The sequence below is a fragment of the Corythoichthys intestinalis genome, unplaced genomic scaffold, assembly GCF_030265065.1.
Source record: "Corythoichthys intestinalis isolate RoL2023-P3 unplaced genomic scaffold, ASM3026506v1 HiC_scaffold_23, whole genome shotgun sequence".
Lineage (NCBI taxonomy): Eukaryota > Metazoa > Chordata > Actinopteri > Syngnathiformes > Syngnathidae > Corythoichthys > Corythoichthys intestinalis.
The window spans coordinates 11948582-11969489 of record NW_026651592.1 but is presented as its reverse complement, the minus strand read 5'-3'; the positions used below and the strand labels follow the sequence as shown (position 1 = coordinate 11969489).

General features: G+C 39.0%; 1 protein-coding gene across 4 annotated transcripts in view; it reads right to left on the bottom strand.

Moving 5' to 3' along the window:
• Positions 1-3883: 3883 nt before the first annotated feature.
• Positions 3884-20908, bottom strand: part of LOC130911196 (CD166 antigen homolog) — a 28646-nt gene continuing 11621 nt past the window's right edge. For 2 of the 4 annotated variants that reach the window (XR_009061988.1, XM_057829002.1), the window contains 3 exons: positions 16393-16504; positions 9417-9546; positions 3884-9353 (listed from right to left, as the gene is read on the bottom strand). Coding sequence is in view for 1 of the 4 variants with exons in the window: in XM_057829002.1 (XP_057684985.1) it covers positions 9459-9546; positions 16393-16504 (200 nt within the window). In the remaining 3 variants the exon portion in view is untranslated. The remainder of the gene's footprint in view (positions 9354-9416; positions 9547-16392; positions 16505-20908) is intronic. The other 2 variants (XR_009061989.1, XR_009061990.1) reach the window with 1 other exon arrangement.

Below are 20908 nucleotides of genomic sequence, written 5' to 3'. Positions count from 1 at the left end.
CGTTAACGTGATAATTTTTATATATATAGTCAAAATTATCGCATTAACGGGCGGTAATTATTTTTATTATATATATATAATATTAATAATTATTATTTTATTATATATATATATATATATATATATATATATATATATATATATATATATTAGGGGTGTCAAAATTATTGCATTAACGGGCGGTAATTATTTTTATTATATATATATAATAATAATTATTATTATTTTATTATATATATATATATATATACATATATATATTAGGGGTGTCAAAATTATCGTGTTAACGGGCGTTAATTAATTTTTAATTAATTTTAATTAATTAAGTAATTAATTAATTATTTTAAAAAATTAATCCCGTTAAAATATTTGACGCAATTAACGCAGATGCCACGCTCAGATAGATTTAACTGACAGTACAGTGAAACGCTCACTTGTTGTGTTTATGGAGTTTTGCTGCCCTCTGCTGGCGTTTGGGTGCGACTTATTTTATAGGCTTCAGCACCCATGAGCATTGTGTAAGTAATAATTGACATCAACAATGGCGGGCTACTAGTTTATTTTTTGATCGAAAATTTTACAAATTTTATTAAAACGAAAACATTAAGAGGGGTTTTAATATAAAATTTCTATAACTTGAACTAACATTTTTCTTTTAAGAACTACAAGTCTTTCTATCCATGGATCACTTTAACAGAATGTTAATAATGTTAATGCCATCTTGTTGATTTATTGTTATAATAAACAAATACAATCCTTATGTACCGTATGTTGAATGTATATATCCATCTTGTGTCTTATCTTTCCATTCCAACAATAATTTACAGAAAAATATGGCATATTTTATACATGGTTTGAATTGTGATTAAATGCGATTAATTACGATTAATTAATTTTTAAGCTGTAATTAACTCGATTAAAATTTTTAATCGTTTGACAGCCCTAATATATACAGTTGTGGTCAAAAGTTTACATACAGTACACTTGTGAAGAACATAATGTCATGGCTCTCTTGAGTTTCCAGTTATTTCTACAAGTCTGATTTTTCTCCGATAGAGTGATTGGAACAGATACTTTTTTGTCACAAAAAACATTCATGAAGTTTGGTTCTTTTATGACTTTATTATGGGTTAACAGAAAAAGTGATCAAATCTGCTGGGTCAAAAATATACAAACATGCATCTGAAAAAGCGAATCATTGACTTGAACAAGTCAGGAAAGTCACTTGGAGCCATTTCAAAGCAGCTGCAGGTCCCAAGAGCAACAGTGCAAACAATTGTTTGTAAGTATAAAGTGCATGGCACTGTTTTGTCACTGCCACGATCAGGAAGAAAACGCAAGCTATCACCTGCTGCTGAGAGAAAATTGGTCAGGAGGGTGAAGATTCAACCGAGAATCACCAAAAAGCAGATCTGCCAAGAATTAGAAGCTGCTGGAACACAGGTGTCAGTGTCCACAGTCAAGCGTGTTTTGCATCTCCATGGACTGAGAGGCTGCCGTGCAAGAAGGAAGCCCTTGCTCCAAAAGCGGCACCTTAAGGCTCGACTGAAGTTTGCTGCTGATCACATGGACAAAGACAAGACCTTCTGGAGGAAAGTTCTGTGGTCAGACGAAACAAAAACCGAGCTGTTTGGCCACAATGCCCAGCAATATGTTTGGAGGAGAAAAGGTGAGGCCTTTAACCCCAAGTACACCATGCCTACCGTCAAGCACGGTGGTCATAATATTATGCTGTGGGGCTTTTTTGCTGCCAATGGAACTGGTGCTTTACAGAGAGTCAATGGGATAATGAAGAAGGAGGATTACCTTCAAATTCTTCAAGATAACCTAACGTCATCAGCCCGAAGATTGGGTCTTGGGCGCAGTTGGGTGTTCCAACAGGACAATGACCCCAAACACACATCAAAAGTGGTTATGGAATGGGTAAATCAGGCTAGAAATAAGGTTTTCGAATGGCCTTCCCAAAGTCCAGACACTTAAACCCCATTGAGAACTTGTGAACAATGCTGAAGAAACAAGTCCACGTCAGAAAGCCATCAAATGTAACTGAACTGCACCAACTCTGTCAAGAGGAATGGTCAAAGATTCAACCAGAAGCTTGTGGATGGCTACCAAAAGCACCTAATTGAAGTGAAAATGGCCAAGGGACATGTTACCAAATATTAGCGCTGCTGTATGTATATTGTTGACCCAGCAGATTTGATCACTTTTTTCTGTTCACCCATAATAAAGTCATAAAAGAACCAAACTTCATGAATGTTTTTTGTGACAAAGAAGTATCCGTTCCAATCACTCTATCAGAGAAAAATCAGAGTTGTAGAAATAACTGGAAACTCAAGAGAGCCATGACATTATGTTCTTCACAAGTGTATGTAAACTTTTGACCACAACTGTATATATATATATAGATATATATACATATATCTATATCTATATCTATATATACAGTATATACATATATACGTACATAATAAGAGGGCCAGCCATTTTGGAAGCTAGTTTAAGCTTTAAAAATCAGAAAATAAGAAAAACACATATAAACATCGCAAAAAGGTGTGTCCTATCATGTTTGTGCCAAATATAAACAAGATTGGTAAACTCCTGTACGAGCAATGCACTTGAGTGCATTACTTTTGGAATGCCCCTCGTATATATATATATATATATATATAAAATTTAAATGACTAATAAAAATGAAAAACAAATTTAAAATTTAATATAACATTTTATAATATTATATTAAAAAATTTTTTTTAAATGAAATAAATATTTGCTTCATAAATAAAATTTAAACATTGAAAATCATTTAGAAAATATATATATATATATAAATAAATAAATAAAATAAATGATATACATATTTAAAAACAAATAAATGAAAAAATTCAAAATAATAAAAAAATACAGTAAAAATACAAGTATGTAAATATTGATATCGATTGTTCAGCGCGGAGTGTAAAGTGTGAACTGTATTTTCACCATGACTTTAAAAGTGCAACGGTGCAATCGTAAATATTAAACAAACTTGTCCCAGTTCTCTGCCTCCTTCACTGCCGTCACACGACCGCAGCTCACTTTTGCTTGCCTCGTAGCTACCCGTGTTTTAAACTACTGTAAATTTGATAGTATGTCGTCATAGGGAGTCCCGAGTCTGTTTAGAAAAGTAGTACACTAAACCATGCTCGCTAGATTTGTGTGGTGTTTTTGTCTGTTTGAGCAGCATTTGATAGGCTCCACATTAACAAATATGTGACAAAGTCATTTCCTTTCATTTTTTGACTCGTTCACCGCATTACTGGAAAGTCATGTTAGCAGCAAGCTAGGTCAGGAACCGGAGGACCGAGTCACTGAACGGGAAGTGACATAACTCAGTCTTGCCCCCCTGCCTGCACGCCGGCTGCTTATTGGCCACACGTGGAAGTGAGTGACAGATGCCCTGATTCTGTTTCCGCTCCCTCCCCTGCCCGCGATGAGGCTGGCGTCTGATTGGTCGTGTGCGATGTCAGAAGACGCTGCCGCTTGCTCGGCGCCCTCCCACGCAGCGAACAAGCCCCAACTTCATAGAACGAATCAGTGCAGATGGTGATTAGTTCGGTCTCGTTCACCCAAACAATTCGTTCAAAAAGAACGAATCGTTCGCGACCGATACAACACTAGTTAGTAGTTGTATGAGACGTTTAGGCTATTGCATGGTGCTATTTGTGCTCCACACATATATCATATATATATATATATAAGTATATAAGTACATATATAAGTTTACTTTCTTCTAGTGTCAGTTATGTATACATTGATATATGCATTTTATCAGCCTTGTCATTACTTGTTGTTCTGTTTTCTTTTATTTAGTCAAGTGAGTATGCTATGGCTAAGTAGTTGTTTTTGTCCTTCAGGGTTCTCTCATCTTTGTCAATAAATGGGAATTATAAATTGACATTGAGGGGTAGTTCTTCACTCTCAAACTATTTTCTAGTGCTTTTTGAAGTGTGTTTTGGGCCATCGTCCTGCTGGTAGACCCATGACCTCTGAGGGAGACCCAGCTTTCTCACACTGGACCCTGCATTATGCTTCAAAATTTGTTGGTCGTCTTCAGAATTCATAATGCCATGTACACGGTCAAGCAGTCCAGTGCCAGAGGGAGCAAAGCAACCCCAAAACATCAGGGAACCGCCGCCAGGTTTGACTGTGGGGACCAAGTTCTTTTCTTTGAAAGCCTTGTTTTTTTCCCTCTAAAGTCTATGTTGATACCTTTTCCCAAAAAGCTCTACTTTTAGCTCATCTGACCAGAAGAGAACATTCTTCAAAAACCTTTTTTGCCTTTCTCAGGTAAGTTTTGCCAAACCCCAGCCTGGCTTTTTTAAGTGGGGTCTTCCTACCATAGAGTCCCTTTTCATTCAGACGCCAACGGATAATACGGGTTGACACTGTTGTACCCTCGGACTGCAGGACAGCTTGAACTTGTTTGGATGTTCGTCGAGGTTCTTTATCCACCATCCGCACAATCTTTCGTTGAAATCTCTTGTCAATTTTCCGTCCACATCTAGGGAGGTTAGCCACAGTGCCATGGGCTTTACACTTATCGATGACACTACGCTCTGTAGACACAGGAACATTGAGGTGTTTGGAGATGGACTTATAGCCTTGAGATTAACCATGCCTTCTCACAAATTTGCTTCTCAAGTCCTCAGACAGTTCCTTGGTCTTCTTTCTTTTCTCCTTGTTCAATGTGGTACACACAAGGACGCAGGACATACAGTAGGTTGAATCAACTTTAATCCAATTTAACGGGCTGCAAGTGTGATTTAGTTATTGCCACCACCTGTTATATGGCAAAGGTAATTAACAGGTGCTGTTAATTACACAAATTAGAGAAGCGTCACATAATTTTTCAAAGGGTGCCAATACGTTTGTCCGGCCCATTTTTGGAGTTTGTGTAAAATGATCAATGATTTAATTTTTTCCTCCCATTCTCTTTTGTCTTTTTTTTCATTGGAAGCAAAATAAATGAAGATATTACTACCAAAGCATTTGTAATTGCAATCATTTTCTGAGAGAAATTGAGCTATATCTGACAGAATTGCAGGGGTGCAAATACTTTTAGCCAGCACTGTATAAGTATTGTCAATAAATGGCTTATAAAAGCACCTTATAGTTACAATTTCAAAGTTTTTGTCAAGGTAACATTTTTATTTGGGATTTTTTTCTCCTACAAATCTGTGATTTTCTGGAAACTTCTGGGCGAAACCCTGTAATGCATTAGTTGCCAACAGTAGAACAAATAACAACAGCAAAAAATAGACAGTGAGCATATGTTTCCAAATGTACGCTTTATTTGAAACAAATGTACAAAAAACACAACATCCAATTACAATACTTGCATTGGCAATGTTCATTTTCTATGGTCATTTTTCCAAATAGATGGTTTCAATTCAAAAATGAACTTCTATTCTTCCCCAGTCTGCAAACGTGTTTTCATGGCTGTTCAAAATGCAGTACAGCGGGGGGGGGGGGAGCCATTTGAGCATCAGGACAATCTTTCATCGTGTACAATACTCATAGCAACAACAAAACAATACTCATATTTCACAATGGCACTCTTCGGCGGAGACATTAACTAAAACAGGAATCACTCACTAAAGACACAAGCTGGTAGATTTACAGGACGAACAGAAAAAACAGAACTCACTTACTGGATAAATCTAGCCACGCTAGCCAGCTGACGACATATGGTACATTTGGAAAAACATCAACGGTGTGTGTTCGACAAGACTAGGGTGACCAAACGTCCTCTTTTGCCCAGACAAGTCCTCTTATTACGTGCTCTCTGGAGCGTCCGGCCGGGTTTCATAAATTCATGACCGGTTTTTATCATTTTTCACGGGACCAATTTGAAGAGAATCCCTCCAGCCGCTAGGGGGCTGGGCCTGCCTGCGTTGACGTGGCTCCTACTAGTAGGGGCGAAACAAGGAGTAGATCTTCCTCTTGTTTTTACCCTTTGTTTCATGGGGAATTACCTTTCATCTATTGACGGTTTGGCGAGGGATCAGACTACAGTAAGGAGTTTTAAGACGTGGCTCCATACAGTACACCTTTCTTTAGTTTCTCCTGTTAATGTCGATCACGTGTCTTCTTTTGTATATTGGGTTATATGTGTACACAGAGATCCAGTATATTGTATGAGTCTTGTAATTGTTTTGCGTTCGTTTATTTGGTTGGATGTTAGTATGATATTCTAAGTAGCTGTGTTTCTGATGAGTTTTTTTACGCTAAATACGTATATAATGGCAACTGTTGAATTCTGTCGGAGATTTGTACTGGAGTAATCTGTAAAATCCCGTTTGGTGACGCATCGTTGCGCTGCCGATGATTGGAACTTTTTATAGCAAAGTTTGATTTTGCCTCCGCTCCCGGTACTCGATAATAGGGTAGCTATCAGTGAGCTCAGCCGCGCGAGGCAATATGGGCAGTGTAGTTTTGAACTGCTGCGTTTGGAAACATGCTGGTTGAATAACTTGTCAGTTTATTTTGGTTATTGTTTGTGCACAAGCTAGATCATTGAATGAGAATAAAAATTGACTGGGAATAACAATTTGTCAACGACAATTGTCGTGATGGTTTTTTATATAAATGTTGAGTTGGACCATAGCCTACTGTGTGTGTGTATTGACTGGACTACATTTCCATGGGTCTGCATTATATTATTATTGTTATTTTTTTTTTAAATCATTATTTGTTTTTCTTTTTTTGTTTTTTTTTTTTGGGATTATTTTTTTTAGAGAAGAATAAAGCCTGTTGAGTAAAAAAATATTTCCATACAGTATATAATATACAGTATACTATATGGCAATAAGTCTATGTTTTGTGTTTTTGAATAAAACTGAATTTTTCTATCCAGACGGAGGAGGCACACTTTAAATATATTAATGTGATATAAGCATCTTTGAGTCAACTTTGTGTAAAATTCAAGTATCTGGAGGCCGGGCCGAGTGTCCTCTTTTTTTGGGAATCAAAATATGGTCACCCTAGCCAAGACCTAACTCTAGCAATTAATAACTCTTTAGTATATTCCACCATTTCTCTACGACACAAATGCACAAACCGAAACATTTCGTATTCATATTTCAAAAACGAAAAACGGCTGACTGAACAAGACGCGATGCGCTTCCTACACAACTTTAACAGCAAAGCCATACCTTGTAAGTTATTTAAAGGGTATTACAACACCTGGGGAAATGCTAATATTCCATCATTTATCCATAAACGCATGCCTTTTGGATTCCTATCATGCCACTTTGTGTAATGACACACATCGCAACACCAAGAAAATGATAGAAATTTGGATCGATTGTCAAGCTAAAACGACCGGCGGCCGAGACCCCGGAAATCTAGCGTATTGTGCGCGTGACGTCACAACAAGAAAACACCCGGCTCAGTGCTTAGTACTGAATGGCGGCGATAATAGTGGACAATTTTGTTTCTCGTTGCAGCGACGAATCAGATGTAATGAACGGTCTTCTAATGGTGAGGAGAGTTATGAACCTTTCTTTGGTGTTTTGGGTTATCAACTTGAGCCCAAACGAAAGCCAATGCAGCCTAATGAAAGGATCATTGAGGGGAGCAATCACACTGATGAAACACCGGCGGCAACAGAATCACCGAATGGTTTGTTTTGCATTTCTTTTTGTGAAGCTGATACACCGTGACTGCAAAATAATGTATAGAATAATGATCATTTATTGTGCTATCATAGGTTTTCGCTCTGCCAACAGACACAAATATGAATGGGATTAGAGTTGTTCTATATATTTTACGAGCGATAATTTATACAGGTGTCCAGTCCTATAGCCTATAGACTTAATGGCCTTGGACCAAAATACATGCTTGACTTGTTAGATTCCTATGAGACCCCTAAGGTCGTCTGGAACGGGTCTTCTGCATGTTCCAAGAACAAGAACCAAGCAGGGTGAGGCAGCATTTAGTTATTATGCTCCTCACCTCTGGAACAAGTTACCCGAACGTCTGAAGTATGCTCAAACTGTTAGCTCCTTTAAATCAGGGCTAAAAACGCTTTTGTTTAGCACTGCATATCCATAACTGTCTATATATTTCAATCTACCTGCCTTCTATTCCTCTTGTGCTTATCTCCATTGCTGATTTCAATGATTATTAGTAGTAGTAGTTTTTGCTTTATTTCTATTTTTGTTTTATTTTTATTTATTTATTTTTATTCTGTGATTAAATGCGATCGTTTGTCTTGGTTTTTACGTTGTGTTGATTTAAATGTGATTTTTATGGTCTTCATGTGATGTAAAGCACTTTGAATTGCCTTGTGTTGAATTGTGCTATATAAATAAATTTGCCTTGCCTTGCCTTGCCTTGCCTAGCCAATGTGTGATATGTTTTTTATTATAAAAGAGTACTCACTCTGGCCATTTCGAGCTTGGCTGCTCCGCTCCTTTGGTTAGCCTGTGGCGGTGGGGTGGTCTCATCAGAGCCAGTCATCGTCCTCTTTCTTGATATCTCGGGACATTTAGGGTGGCTGCGAGTGTACGGTGGGCACCGCTTCTGCTTTCAGCAGCAATTTCTTAGCAAAACCTGATTTCATTTGTCCATAGTTCGAATAGCTTTCAGGTGTAAAATGCGCACCACACAAAACCGTGCCGGAGGCTGGGTCTGCAAAATTAGCCCTGTTGGCACGGACAAACTTTACTCATTGTCTGCTTAGTCCAGCTCTTTTTCTCGCGTTCGGGAACTCATGAGTACTACATTGCGACAAATGGCTATTTGTACACCACATAGCATGACAGGTTTGAACCATTTTAGCGATTTTTTGACAAAACACGAACGCAACTCTCTCGTCGATAAACAACGATGGCACCCGCCTCGACCTTTTGTTACCTTGTTGTGACGTCTCCGCCCCATTCGGCTGTTTCCGGAATACTTTCGGAAATGTTCGTAATTTTTGATCTATTTTTGATAATTGCTCATGAATGTGATTTTTTGTTGTTGTTAGCTTTATCAATATTTGTTATCTTGCCACATAACGGTTCTATTGATATCTCACAGCCCCACAGTATTATAATACCCTTTATCTTGCAGCAACTAACCAACAATAGTTCCTTCTTAAAAAACATGACCGCTAACAGACGACATAGCTACACTGTCTATAATATGTCAAGTAACATATGTATATCACATACATTAAACATTTTTTTTTCTCCAAGAGTTGAAATGGATTTGTCGTTACATTCTCCCTGAAATGAATTCCAAGCTACCTTGTTTGTAACATAAATTGTTTTCTTTTCCCAAAAGATGAGGTAGGGAGGAGAAATGTACAAAGCTCCATGTTCTCACTGGAAAAGAAAATGTCTGTGGTTATTCATGTTACAATATTGCGTGCGTGTTTGTGCGCTTACCTTTCAAATTCCGAAAGGATGGCAGGTGGCTTAGATGTTTGTTTACTCTTCAGGATTTTGGTTGGTGTCCATGTTTGTCTCCTCGAAAGAGGGACCGTTCTCATTCTCGGCGCGGTTCCGGCTGCCTTGCCTGTTGGGTACAGCACGTTGGCCACATTTTTGAGTGCTTTGTCGCCATCTTGTATTATTTTTATGATGTTACAGGCTCAAGTTCAGGGGTGTGTCACGGGGCCTCAATTAGTCACGAATTAATACCAGCAACCTCCTGTTCCATTTCAGGCACGGGTTGTCCAAGACCCATTATATTCACGGTACGACTGAACGATACAATAAAACACTCGACACAAAACGATTGGTGTTCGAACGTCCATCTAGTCTGATCCAATATGTAAATTTAGTAGATCTACCAAAGTTGATACAAATCACTTTTGTATCCAGAGAAGGATCATCTGACTCTAATCAGCATATCTTTTGTGAGCATTGAGGTCCTCATTAGTCATTCCATTCACACTCGCAAACCCACAGGGTTGGATTGCTCCAATAAGCATCTTGAGTGTTTGCAGGGCAGGGCTGCCTGTTTGCGGAGGTCTGTCTGACATTACAGCATTGAGAAAGAACAGCTGTCTCAATCTCCCTGAATATTTAGTTGCACAGTTTCTTGTATGTATGGAGCTATAATTGTCATATTGCTGATGATGGATGGCTGATGATGCACAACACAAGTCATTTTTTGCTGAAAAAAAGCTTCCTATTCAATAAAGAAACGTATGTGAAAAAGACGACAAAAGAAACTATATACAGTACAAGGGATGGTGTAATAATAAAAAAAAAGTTATTTATGTGGTGACCAGTGTTGTCATGGATTACTTAAAAAAGTTATTTAATTACTGAGCACGCCGAAAAAAAAGTAACAAAGTTACTTTAAAAGTAACTTATCAGTGATTTTTTTTTTTTTTTTTTTTTAACAGTTTTTCTGCTTTTGCTGCCTCAACAAAAATGACAACAAAAATGTCATCGCATGTAATTGAATTTTTCACATAAGGCTTGATATTTGAGTTAGCAGAGGTTTAATTAGTCAACGGAGTTGATTTCAACCATGGTTGACTCACGTTAGCTTAGCCACTCCGAATCCCCGAAACTAACAAATAACTGACAAACTGCACGGAATTTGTTCAAATCAACTTCAACGGCTCATTAAACCCCCGCTAACTCCAAGATTAAGCCTATTGTCAAAAATTCTGAATTTCCCCTATAAAATAAAGACCTAGCCGTTAAAATGTAGTCTATAAAAGTTGTGAAGCAATAAAGCAAACAAAAAAAAAATTAATGAAATGAACAAGAATCCTACAAGGTATTTCATAATGGGTCAAAATCATTTTTCGAACAGATCATGTGACTAGCAACTTCGAGACTATCCTTTGCTTTGCTTAGCCAAAACTACACGTGAGGAGTTGCCAAGATGGATACTTAGAACTTCTAAGCTTTTAAACGCTACCAACAACAACTGACGCCAGGATCGAAACAGAAAGTAAAATAGCGCTCTCTTGCTCACGGTCACGTCAGCCCCGCGGTGCGTTCGGGAATCGCAAAAAAAGTCCGGCACATTAGAACCCGATTCGTTACATTATTAAAGGTATTATTATTATTATTACCATTTTTATTACAACAATGATATTATTATCCCGATTTTTATTCATGATTTTTTTTTGTTTTGCTTTGTGTAATTGCTATTTGCAATAGTACCAGCAGTATTTATTAAGGATTAAGTGCAGGTTTTGAGGCTGTAGAACGAATAGCGTACCGCACGCAGGCTCTTTTTAGACCGTGACGTTGCATCGTAAAGCGAAAGAAGGACATTATATACACGCCCTCGATTGCAAACCATTATTTTTCGGCCTTCTTTCTCCGGTAATCTTTCAGAAACTGACATGCCGATTAGTCACTGCTACTATGGAACTTGTAGAAACGACTCTAAACATTACGACATATAAAGGATGTTTTCTTCATACTCTCCCGGAACCAAAAACTCGGGAGGAAAAAATGTAAAGACTGCAGCTACTATGCTACTATGGCGCGGACATCTAAAAGACCAGTTTAACGCCAGCAAAGTGAAGCCGTTCACATTTCATATGCAATAAACATTTTTGTTTGGGCCATTTTGACATTTTGACTTATTTTTTGGGCGTAGCGTTTTGTCGTGCTGCTTCTGTCTGACAATGAATGACTTGAAAAAAAAAAAAATAAAGTGGTATCTGACTGCCACCGTTGTTACCTTTTCTGTTGTAAAGAAACAGCTTTAGTAAAGGGGAAGTGTAAATAAATGAATAGAATTAAGATTTGTTATTCAGGAAAAAAATCAAGTGCTCGCTGGCTATCAACGAGTAGCATTTGCGATCGCCACACAAAGCAGCAATGTCCCCCCAAAAAACGGTCAGAGACGTAAGACAACCAGAGGATATAATGTATAAGAAAGATGGGGCTTACGGTGGTAAAGGATAGATTGTTGGAACAGGAGAATGTCTTTGTCAGTGGCGTAAGAAAAAGGTGTCGATAAAAAAAGCTAAGGGTAAGCTTAGGTCGGCTCGTTTTTTCCGTCTTTTGCAGCCGTCGACACTCAAGCCATCTCTTTAACTGAACATTTGTATGTTCTTCTACATCTATACAAGTGAATTTGGCACCAGGGACATCTTTTTCAGACAGAATTGGTAGGTTTAGCTCTGTAAACATCTCCTTCGTACACTGTAATTGGAATTACAATGTACAGTGTATCACAAAAGTGAGTACACCCCTCGCATTTCTGCAGCTATTTATATCTTTTCGTGGGACAACACTGACAAAATGAAAAGTAGTCTGTGTGCAGCCTATATAATAGAGTTCATTTCATTTCCCCTCAAAATAAATATCAAAATAATCCCCTCATTAATATCTAAACCCCTGGCAAGAAAAGTGAGTACACCCCTTTGAAAAATCGTACATCTCCAAATGTCCAAATTGAGTACTGCTTGTCATTTTCCCTCCAAAATGTCACGTGACTCGTTACAGGAGTGCTGTCAGCATTGCTGCAGAGATTGAAGATGTGGGGGGTCAGCCTGTTAGTGCTCAGACCATACGCCGCACTCTACATCAAATTAGTGTGCATGGCTGTCACCCCAGGAGGAAGCCTCTTCTGAAGACGGTGAAGAAGAAAGCCCCCCCGTCTACATGCGTTCTACCTTTATGATGGGAGGTTCGATTTATGCTTCACCTTCATTAATATTTTTCTAATAATTTTATGAATTGTGAATTATTGACCTGTTTTGCATAAGCACCAATTGTTATAAATATAACAAGAAATGGAATCATGCTGTCCAAAAGTTTTATTGCGATCAGTCTCTGCAATAAAAAAGAATGACATATCATTTGTGTTTATATGTACATGTGTGATGACCTCATAATACCATAACTGTAACCGAACTAGATTAAAATTACCTTAGATCCACACTGACGCTTTGAAGCTGTACGCTGTTCAAAACATTCCACTTCCAAGCATATATGTACGGTACATAGGTGCTTCCAGGAGTTCACACAACCAATCACAACACAGAAAGTCCCGGAGTGTCATCTACGACATGCTGAATCAATTTTTCGAGAATCTGTGGGTTCTTCTGGTTTGATTTGACGGTTTAAAACTTTGTCTAGTTCAACCGCAATTCAGTCCGTAACAGAAAAAGTCAGAGATGGCGCCGGCCATGTTTCGCTCAGGAAACTTGTCCAAAAGATTCTTCTTGTAATATCCCGTTTGACTTGTCTTTTTAGTATAGTAGTCAAGGGAAGGTCAATCTGTTTTTTTTTTTCCCCTTAATCAAAGTTTTAAGTAGAGTTGTCTGAAAATGACTTTTTAACGGATAACCGATATACCAACTCCAAAAATCCGATACCAACCCGTTATATGCGGTCGTGCACTTAATATGATACTGTATTGCTAATGGCGTACCGCACGCTACACGTCACTTCCGCTCAATAATATTCATGACGTTAGCTAATGTTGCTAAGGGGGGGGGGGGGGGGGGGACAAGTTCCTGTTTGTCCCCAATAGTAAATGAATGGAAATAGTGTACGAAGGAGATGTTTACAGAGCTAAACCTACCAATTCTGTCCAAAAATGATGTCCCTGGTTCCAAATTCATTGGTAAAGATGTGGAAGAACATACAAATGTTCGGTGTCGAGGGCTGAAAAAGACGGAAAAAAGAAACAAGCGGGCCTAAGCTTAGCCTTAGCTTTTTATCGACACCTTTGTCTTAGGCCAATGACAATGACATTCTCCTATTTCTACAATCAATCCTTGAGCACCATATAGCCTGTCTAACTTATATATTATATCAGGGGTCTCCAAACCGGTCCTCGAGGGCCGCTGTGGGTCCTGGTTTTTGTTCATACCGATCAAGCACAGACCTTTTAACCAATGTGGTTTCTACAAAAACAAGCAGCACCTGACTGCAATTAACTGACTACACTTATAAAAGACCAGATTGGTGAAAAGGTGTGGTCTTGTTTTGTTGGAGTGAAGTCCTGCACCCACTGCGGCCCTATGTGGAATAGTTTGGAGACCACTGTATTATATCCTCTGGTTGTCTTAGGTCTCTGACCGTTCTTTTGGGCAATTTACATTGCTATTTTTGCGTAGCGATCGCAAATGCTACTCGTTGACAGCCAACGAAAACTTGTCATTTTTTCATTAATAACAAATCTTAATTCTATAATTGATTTAAACTTCCCCCTTACTGAAGTTTTTTTTTTTTTTTTTTTACAACAGAAAAGGTAACAGTGGCAGTCAAATACCATTTTAATTCTTCTCAGGTCATTCATTGTCAGACAGAAGCAGCACGGCAAAACGCCACGCTAAAAATGAGTAAAAGAGATCAAAATTGCCTACCTCTTTGTCCTCTGAAGGACCATGCCAACCCAACAAAATCTGTACTGCATATGAAACGTCCGCGCAAGTTGATCCATTCTTCACATTTTTTCCTCCAAGTTTTTGCTTTCGGGAAACGTATGGAGAAAACATCCTTCATATGTCGTAATGTCGAGAGTCGTTTCTACATGTTCCGTATCAGCAGTGCTTGGTCGGCATGTTCGTCTTTGAAAGATACCCGGAGAAAACTAGCAAAAATATAATGGTTTGTATGCGAGGGCGTGTCTATAATGTCCCATTTCCGCTTTACGATGCGACGTCAGGGTCTATCAATAGCATTCGTGTGGTACGCTATTGTATTGTGATGCCCCCTGGATGCTTTAATAATGATAAAAGTAAGACTTTAAATTTTTTCCAAACAAAATGCTCTTTGAAAAATAAGATAACAACTTCAACAGAAGTTGTAAAAAATTAATTGAAATGAGCCAAAATGTCCATAGTTAAATATATGCAGGGGTGCACATAAGTGGTCCGCATGCGCGCATGCGTACTGGACGTAGACAAACGCGCTGGCCCTCAACGGCTTCCATACGCTTTTGCGTACCGATGGCTGACCACTGTATTTGCGGCGGACACAAGAAAATAACTTCTCAAAATGTCGAAGAGGCAGGTCCCACTGAGTAATTATTTCCGTGTTCCCCCACCCCCGTCAAAAGACAGACAGACGACAGAGACGTCACCGGAGCTACCGGAAAAAAAGGACTTTTGCTGAAAAGTGGCTGCAGGAGGTACCATGGCTAGAAGTAAATGATGCTCGCACGGAAATGCGGTACAAAATGTGCCGTGAGAATCCCAATGTCGCCGATAAGAGCTGCGCATTTTATGTAGGGTCAAAGAATTTCAGCCATCCAAACTTTGAAAAGCACGAAAAAAACTGAGCATTCGGCAATTAAGCAAACTATCGAAAATCGATGTCAGATAGGACCCCACTCGCCCTATGGACAAGTGGCGGAATAAAGGTAATGAAAACCGCCGTGCACTGACAAACGTGTTTTTGTTCGCATTTCACAAAGCTTAACATGCACGTTCAATGAGGTCTTATGAGGAGGAGGACATCCCACTTTTACAAAGGCTTGGAGTTAATGTGGGAGCTGCATAATGCCCTTTATTTTGAATTAGTACTGCTTTTATGTTTATTTCTTTGCATTTCACTTCAAAGTAATGGCAATTTTGTTGTGCCAGTTGATGTTAATCAGGCATTAATTGTTAATATAATTAATTAAAGGTATTTGGCTCTAACTAAAGCTTGTCATAATTTTATCGCATCAGGCGGGTCGGCTCTCAAGCTCAATGAGGACCAAGTCACATCTCCAGGTCCTCCTCTGAGAACCTGGACCAAAAAAAAAAAAAATGTGTGCACCCATATGGAAACATTCACAATTAAATCACATTTACAGTAGATACCTCGAAGAGCCACTTGGGGGCGACTATAGCATTACAAATACAGGCAGGCAGTCATACGACATGCCAATGTAATGACAATTCCCAAGATACATTTTGCACAATGTTTTGTATTTCATTTCTTATCCGTTTTCTTTGTTATTATTTCTTTCTGGTAACGTAGTAGTTATGTGTAATGGGTTTTTAAACATTATTTTTTAATCATTTATTGTTCATTTAATTTTTGCACCATGAATACAAATGGTCTCGTCACATGAGAAACGCTATGCATCTTTCCCATGTACCAGCTGACGGTCCATAAATTCAAGAGATGTGCTAACCTGTGCTTTTAAATGAGGTCAATTTGAAGGCTCTAATCAAGGTGGCTCACAGCCTATGTTAACGCTAGCCAATACCATTCTGAAATGCTACTGATTTCCAGATTATAGTAATATCACCAAAATTGACGTGTTTCTATGCCTATTTTGAAAAATGGTTTGCACTTTCTACCTTTGAGAATAAGATGAAATATTTCTTCGTGGCCCTTCAAAGAAAGCCTATGCTTTCAGGGAGCCTAAATTTACAGTCCATAAGAGGTATTTGTAAATATACTGACTGTAAAATTCAGCTAAACAGTGACTCACTTGGATATTCCCTTGCAAATTCCATAGGCTAGCCCAATGACCACGCTGGAGATGACAAGGCCGGCCACCACTCCGATCACCAATTGGGTTTGAGCGACGTCCTCCGACTGGTCTGTGCACCAAAAAACATTACGGAGTGTCACACAGATGACGTACACAGTGCTGCCTTTCTGACCACAAATAGGATGTTGAGCGCTAAACGTGTAGGCTGAATGGAAACATCGCCACTGTACATGATTAATCATTGCTGAGGTTTACGTTAATGGCAGCCGTCCAATTTTGATGACATTTTCTCATGAGGCAGCAGAATAATGGGTCATGTTTGCCAAGAACCTGGTGGCACCGCTCCTTCAGTCTATCAGTAGACCACATGTATTTATTCCTTTCATAGAACATTTGGTTGTAGTGGCTTTCCCCAAACTCCCAACAAGTAAGAAGATGTCTGCTACTTACCTCACTTACCAACTCTCACCTCCTCAACTACTGAAATCAAATATATGAAATGCAAATTAACATCTAGCCAAGGCAAAAAAGGACGTCTAGCGCTATTTCAAGTCTCCTTTCTGCATGCAGAAAAGTCCAACCAGAGAAGAGGATGAACCGCTACCAGGACAAAAGCTTCGGATGAGACGGTGGCATGCAGGTATCAGTTGTGTGTGATTACACGATGGACGAAAGAATTCAGACAAACCACAATCAATCAACAAAACAGACACTATGAAACTAACATTGATCCAAACAAGCCACTCTGGACAATTGGATGCTTTCAGTTTAGTGGATAAAGGTTTGGTTCAAAATTCCATTAACTATTGTGTGATGTTAGGTTGTAATAGTTCTTTTTTTATCAGCTGCACAGTAACTAGGGCTGGTCTTGTTAGAACGTTTCCTCAGAGACCATAAAATACTCAGATTCGATCATTACGCTGGCTTTTACTTTTATTGATATGTTATGGTTTTTTATTATTGTTGCTCATGTTACCATATGTTTATTCATTATAAATGAGTGATTGCCACTCATGCAATGACTGAATAACTATTTTCACAGTGCCAAAATGCTGCAAAGGAAGACAAGGATACGGCCTACTGATGAGGCAACATCCTACAGTGGTATGAAAAAGTAACTGAACCTTTTGGAATTTCTCACATTTCTGCATAAAATCACCATCAAATGTGATCCGATCTTTAACAAAATCACACAGATGTTAAAGCAGTGTCTGCTTCAACTAAAATCACCCAAACATTAGTAGGTTTTCCTCTTTTAATGAGGTTAGCATGCAAACAATGATGGAAGGGGGAAGAATAAGTTAGTGAACCCGCTGCTTAAGGAGAATTTAACAGCAATTGAAACCAATTGTTACCAAACAATTTAAGTCACGCGTGTGCCCAATCACTAATGAGTGATTTAAAGCATCCCTGCCCACTATAAAACACACACCTGTTAAAAATTGTCTCGATAAGAAGCATTGTCTGATGTGCATCATGGCTCGGTCAGAAGAGCTGTCTGAAGACCTGCGATCAAGTATTGTTGATTTGTATAAAGCTGGGAAAGGATACAAAATCATCTCTAAAAGTCTGGATGTTCATCAATCGACAGTCAGAGAAGTTGTCAACAAATGGAGAGAGTTTGGCACTGTTGCTTCTCTCCCAAGGAGTGGCCGAAAGATGACGCCAAGAGTTCAGCGCAGAATTCTAAGAGAGGTAAAAAAGAACCCTAAAGTGTCTGCTATAGACTTAGAGAAATCACTGGCACAGTCCAATATCAACCATATGAAAAACTATGGCAAAGAATGGTGTTCATTGGAGGACTCCACGGAGGAAGCCACTGCTGTCTAAGAAAAAAAATTGTTGCTCGTTTAATGTTCGCAAAAAGGCACTTGGCACTCCGAAGAAGTTTTGGCAAAGTATTTTGTGGACAGATGAAACCAAATGTTGAGTTGTTAGGGAGTAACACACAATGTCATGTGTGGAGGAAAAACGGAACAGCTCACCAACATCAACATCTCATCCCCACCGTGAAGCATGGTGGAGGGAGCATCACGATTTGGGCCTGTTTTGCTACCTCAGGGCCTGGACAACTTGCAATCATTTAAGGAAGAATGAATTCAAAAGTTTTGCAGGAAAACCTGAGGCCGTCTGTCAGATGGTTGAAGCTAAAAAGATGCTGCAACAAGACAATGATACAAAACACAGAAGTAAACCAACTTCAGAATGGTTTTAGAAGAACAAAATACACATTCTGGAGTGGCCAAATTCAAGTCCAGAGACCTTTGAGATGCTGTGGCATGACCTAAAGACAGCGATTCATGCCAGACATCCCAGGAATCTGACTGAACTACAGCAGTTTTGTCGAGAAGATTAGTCCTTATCGATGTGCCTGACTGATCTGCAGCTACAGGAAGCGTCTGGTTGAAGTTATTGCTGCCAAAAGGGACGCCACAAAATATCAAATGTGATGGTTCACTTACTTATTGTTCCCCCTTCTGTCATTGTTTGCATACTATCCTCACTAACATGTGAAAACCTATAAATGTTTGGGTGGTTTTAGTTAAAGCAGACCCTTTTTTTCATCTGTGTCATTTTGACAAAGATCAGATCACATTTGATGGTGAGAAATTCCAAAAGGTTCAGATATATCTTTTTTAATACCACTGTACATTCTATCTTCAAAGGATAAGCCTTGGTTCACCAAAAGATTTATTGATAGTTACAAAGGTAAAAGGACATCAGGCCTGTTCAGGGTCAGCATATTCCAATTCCAATAATTCTACGTTTTGTTGATTCATGTTTACATAAAGAAAACATTTAGGCTACATGTCAGACAGATTGTAATTTGTAACTCACTGCCGCAAGCCATTAAAGAAAGCTCATCTTTTTTTAATGTCCAACTCAAAATCTGGTTTATAAGTGTTCAAAAGTGTATACGTTAACATTTACATGAATTTTTTCTGTTGTTGACAGCCATGATTTTTATTTTGTTGTGCTTGGCTGCTTCAATTGTTTTTCATCTGCTTTATGTCTGATTATTATTTTCAGTATGTCACACGCACTGCTGGCCAAAAGTATTGGCACCCCTGCAATTCTGTCAGATAATGCTCAATTTCTCCCAGAAAATGATTGCAATTACAAATGCATTGGTCGTAATATCTTCATTTATTTTGCTTGCAATGAAAAAACACAAAAGAGAATGGGGAAAAAATTAAATCATTATCATTTAAACAAAACTCCAAAAATGGGCCGGACAAAAGTATTGTCACCCTTTGAAAAATCGTGTGATCCTTCTCTAATTTGTGTCATTAACAGTGCCTGATACTTACCTGTTGCACATAACAGGTGGTGGCAGTAACTAAATCACACGTGCAGCCAGTTAAAATGGATTAAAGTTGATTCAACCCCTGTCCTGTGTCCTTGTGTGTACCACATTGAGCATGGAAAAACGAAAGCAGACCAAAGAACTGTCCGAGGACTTGAGAAGCAAAATTATGAGGAAGCACGGGCAATCTCAAGGCTACAAGTCCATCTTCAAAGACCTGAATGTTCCTGTGTCTACCGTGCGCAGTGTCATCAATAAGTGTAAAGCCCATGGCAAACCTCCCTAGATGTGGACAGAAAAGAAAGACTGACGCGAATGATGTGCGGATGGTGGATAAAGAACCTGAACTAACATCCAAACAAGTTCAAGCTTTCCTGCAGTCCGAGGGTACAACAGTGACGGGGCCGGCCCAGCCTATACGCAGACTATGCAGCTGCTTAGGGCCCCTGACCACTAGGGGGCCCAGATAGGGGGCAATCTGGCAATTGTTTAATTTATATTCTATTTTGTTTACTACAGTTTGCTTTATTTGACTTATGTGAGTTTTGATTACAAGCTTAAAAAAATAAACCTTCTTTCTTTCCTCTTTTAGAAAAAGGTTTGCCGTTGTCTACTGTAAGTACTGACAATCATTTGAGGTGAGAAGTTTGAAGAATGCAGTGCAACAAAATCTGATTAATATACAAAATATGGACATATAGTAGGTTGGATTGCATGTATGGGTTTCACAGTACACTGTGACGAAATGGTGGGCCAAAAATATGGGCCCCTTGGCATTATTTTGCTTAGGGCCCCCAAATGGCCTGGGCCGGCCCTGCCCAGTGACATCAAAAAGCCAGGCTGAAGTTTGCCAAAATTTACCTGAGAAAGCCAAGAACATTTTGGAAGAATGTTTTCTGGTCAGATGAGACAAAAGTAGAGCTTTTTGGAAAAAGGCATCAACATAGAGTTTACAGGGGGGGGGGGAAAAACGAGGCCTTCAAAGAAAAGAGCACGGTCCCCACAGTCAAACATGAAGGAGGTTTCCTAATGTTTTGGGGTTGCTTTGCTACCTCTGGCACTGGACTGCTTAACCGTGTACTTGGCATTATGAAGTCTAAATTAGTCTAATTAATTACTTTTCTGAGAGTCAGAGAGACGGACTCGCGGAGACGAGAGAGCAGAGCAGGAGTGGGAAAAGGGGCAAGGGAGCTGTGACGGCGTTGA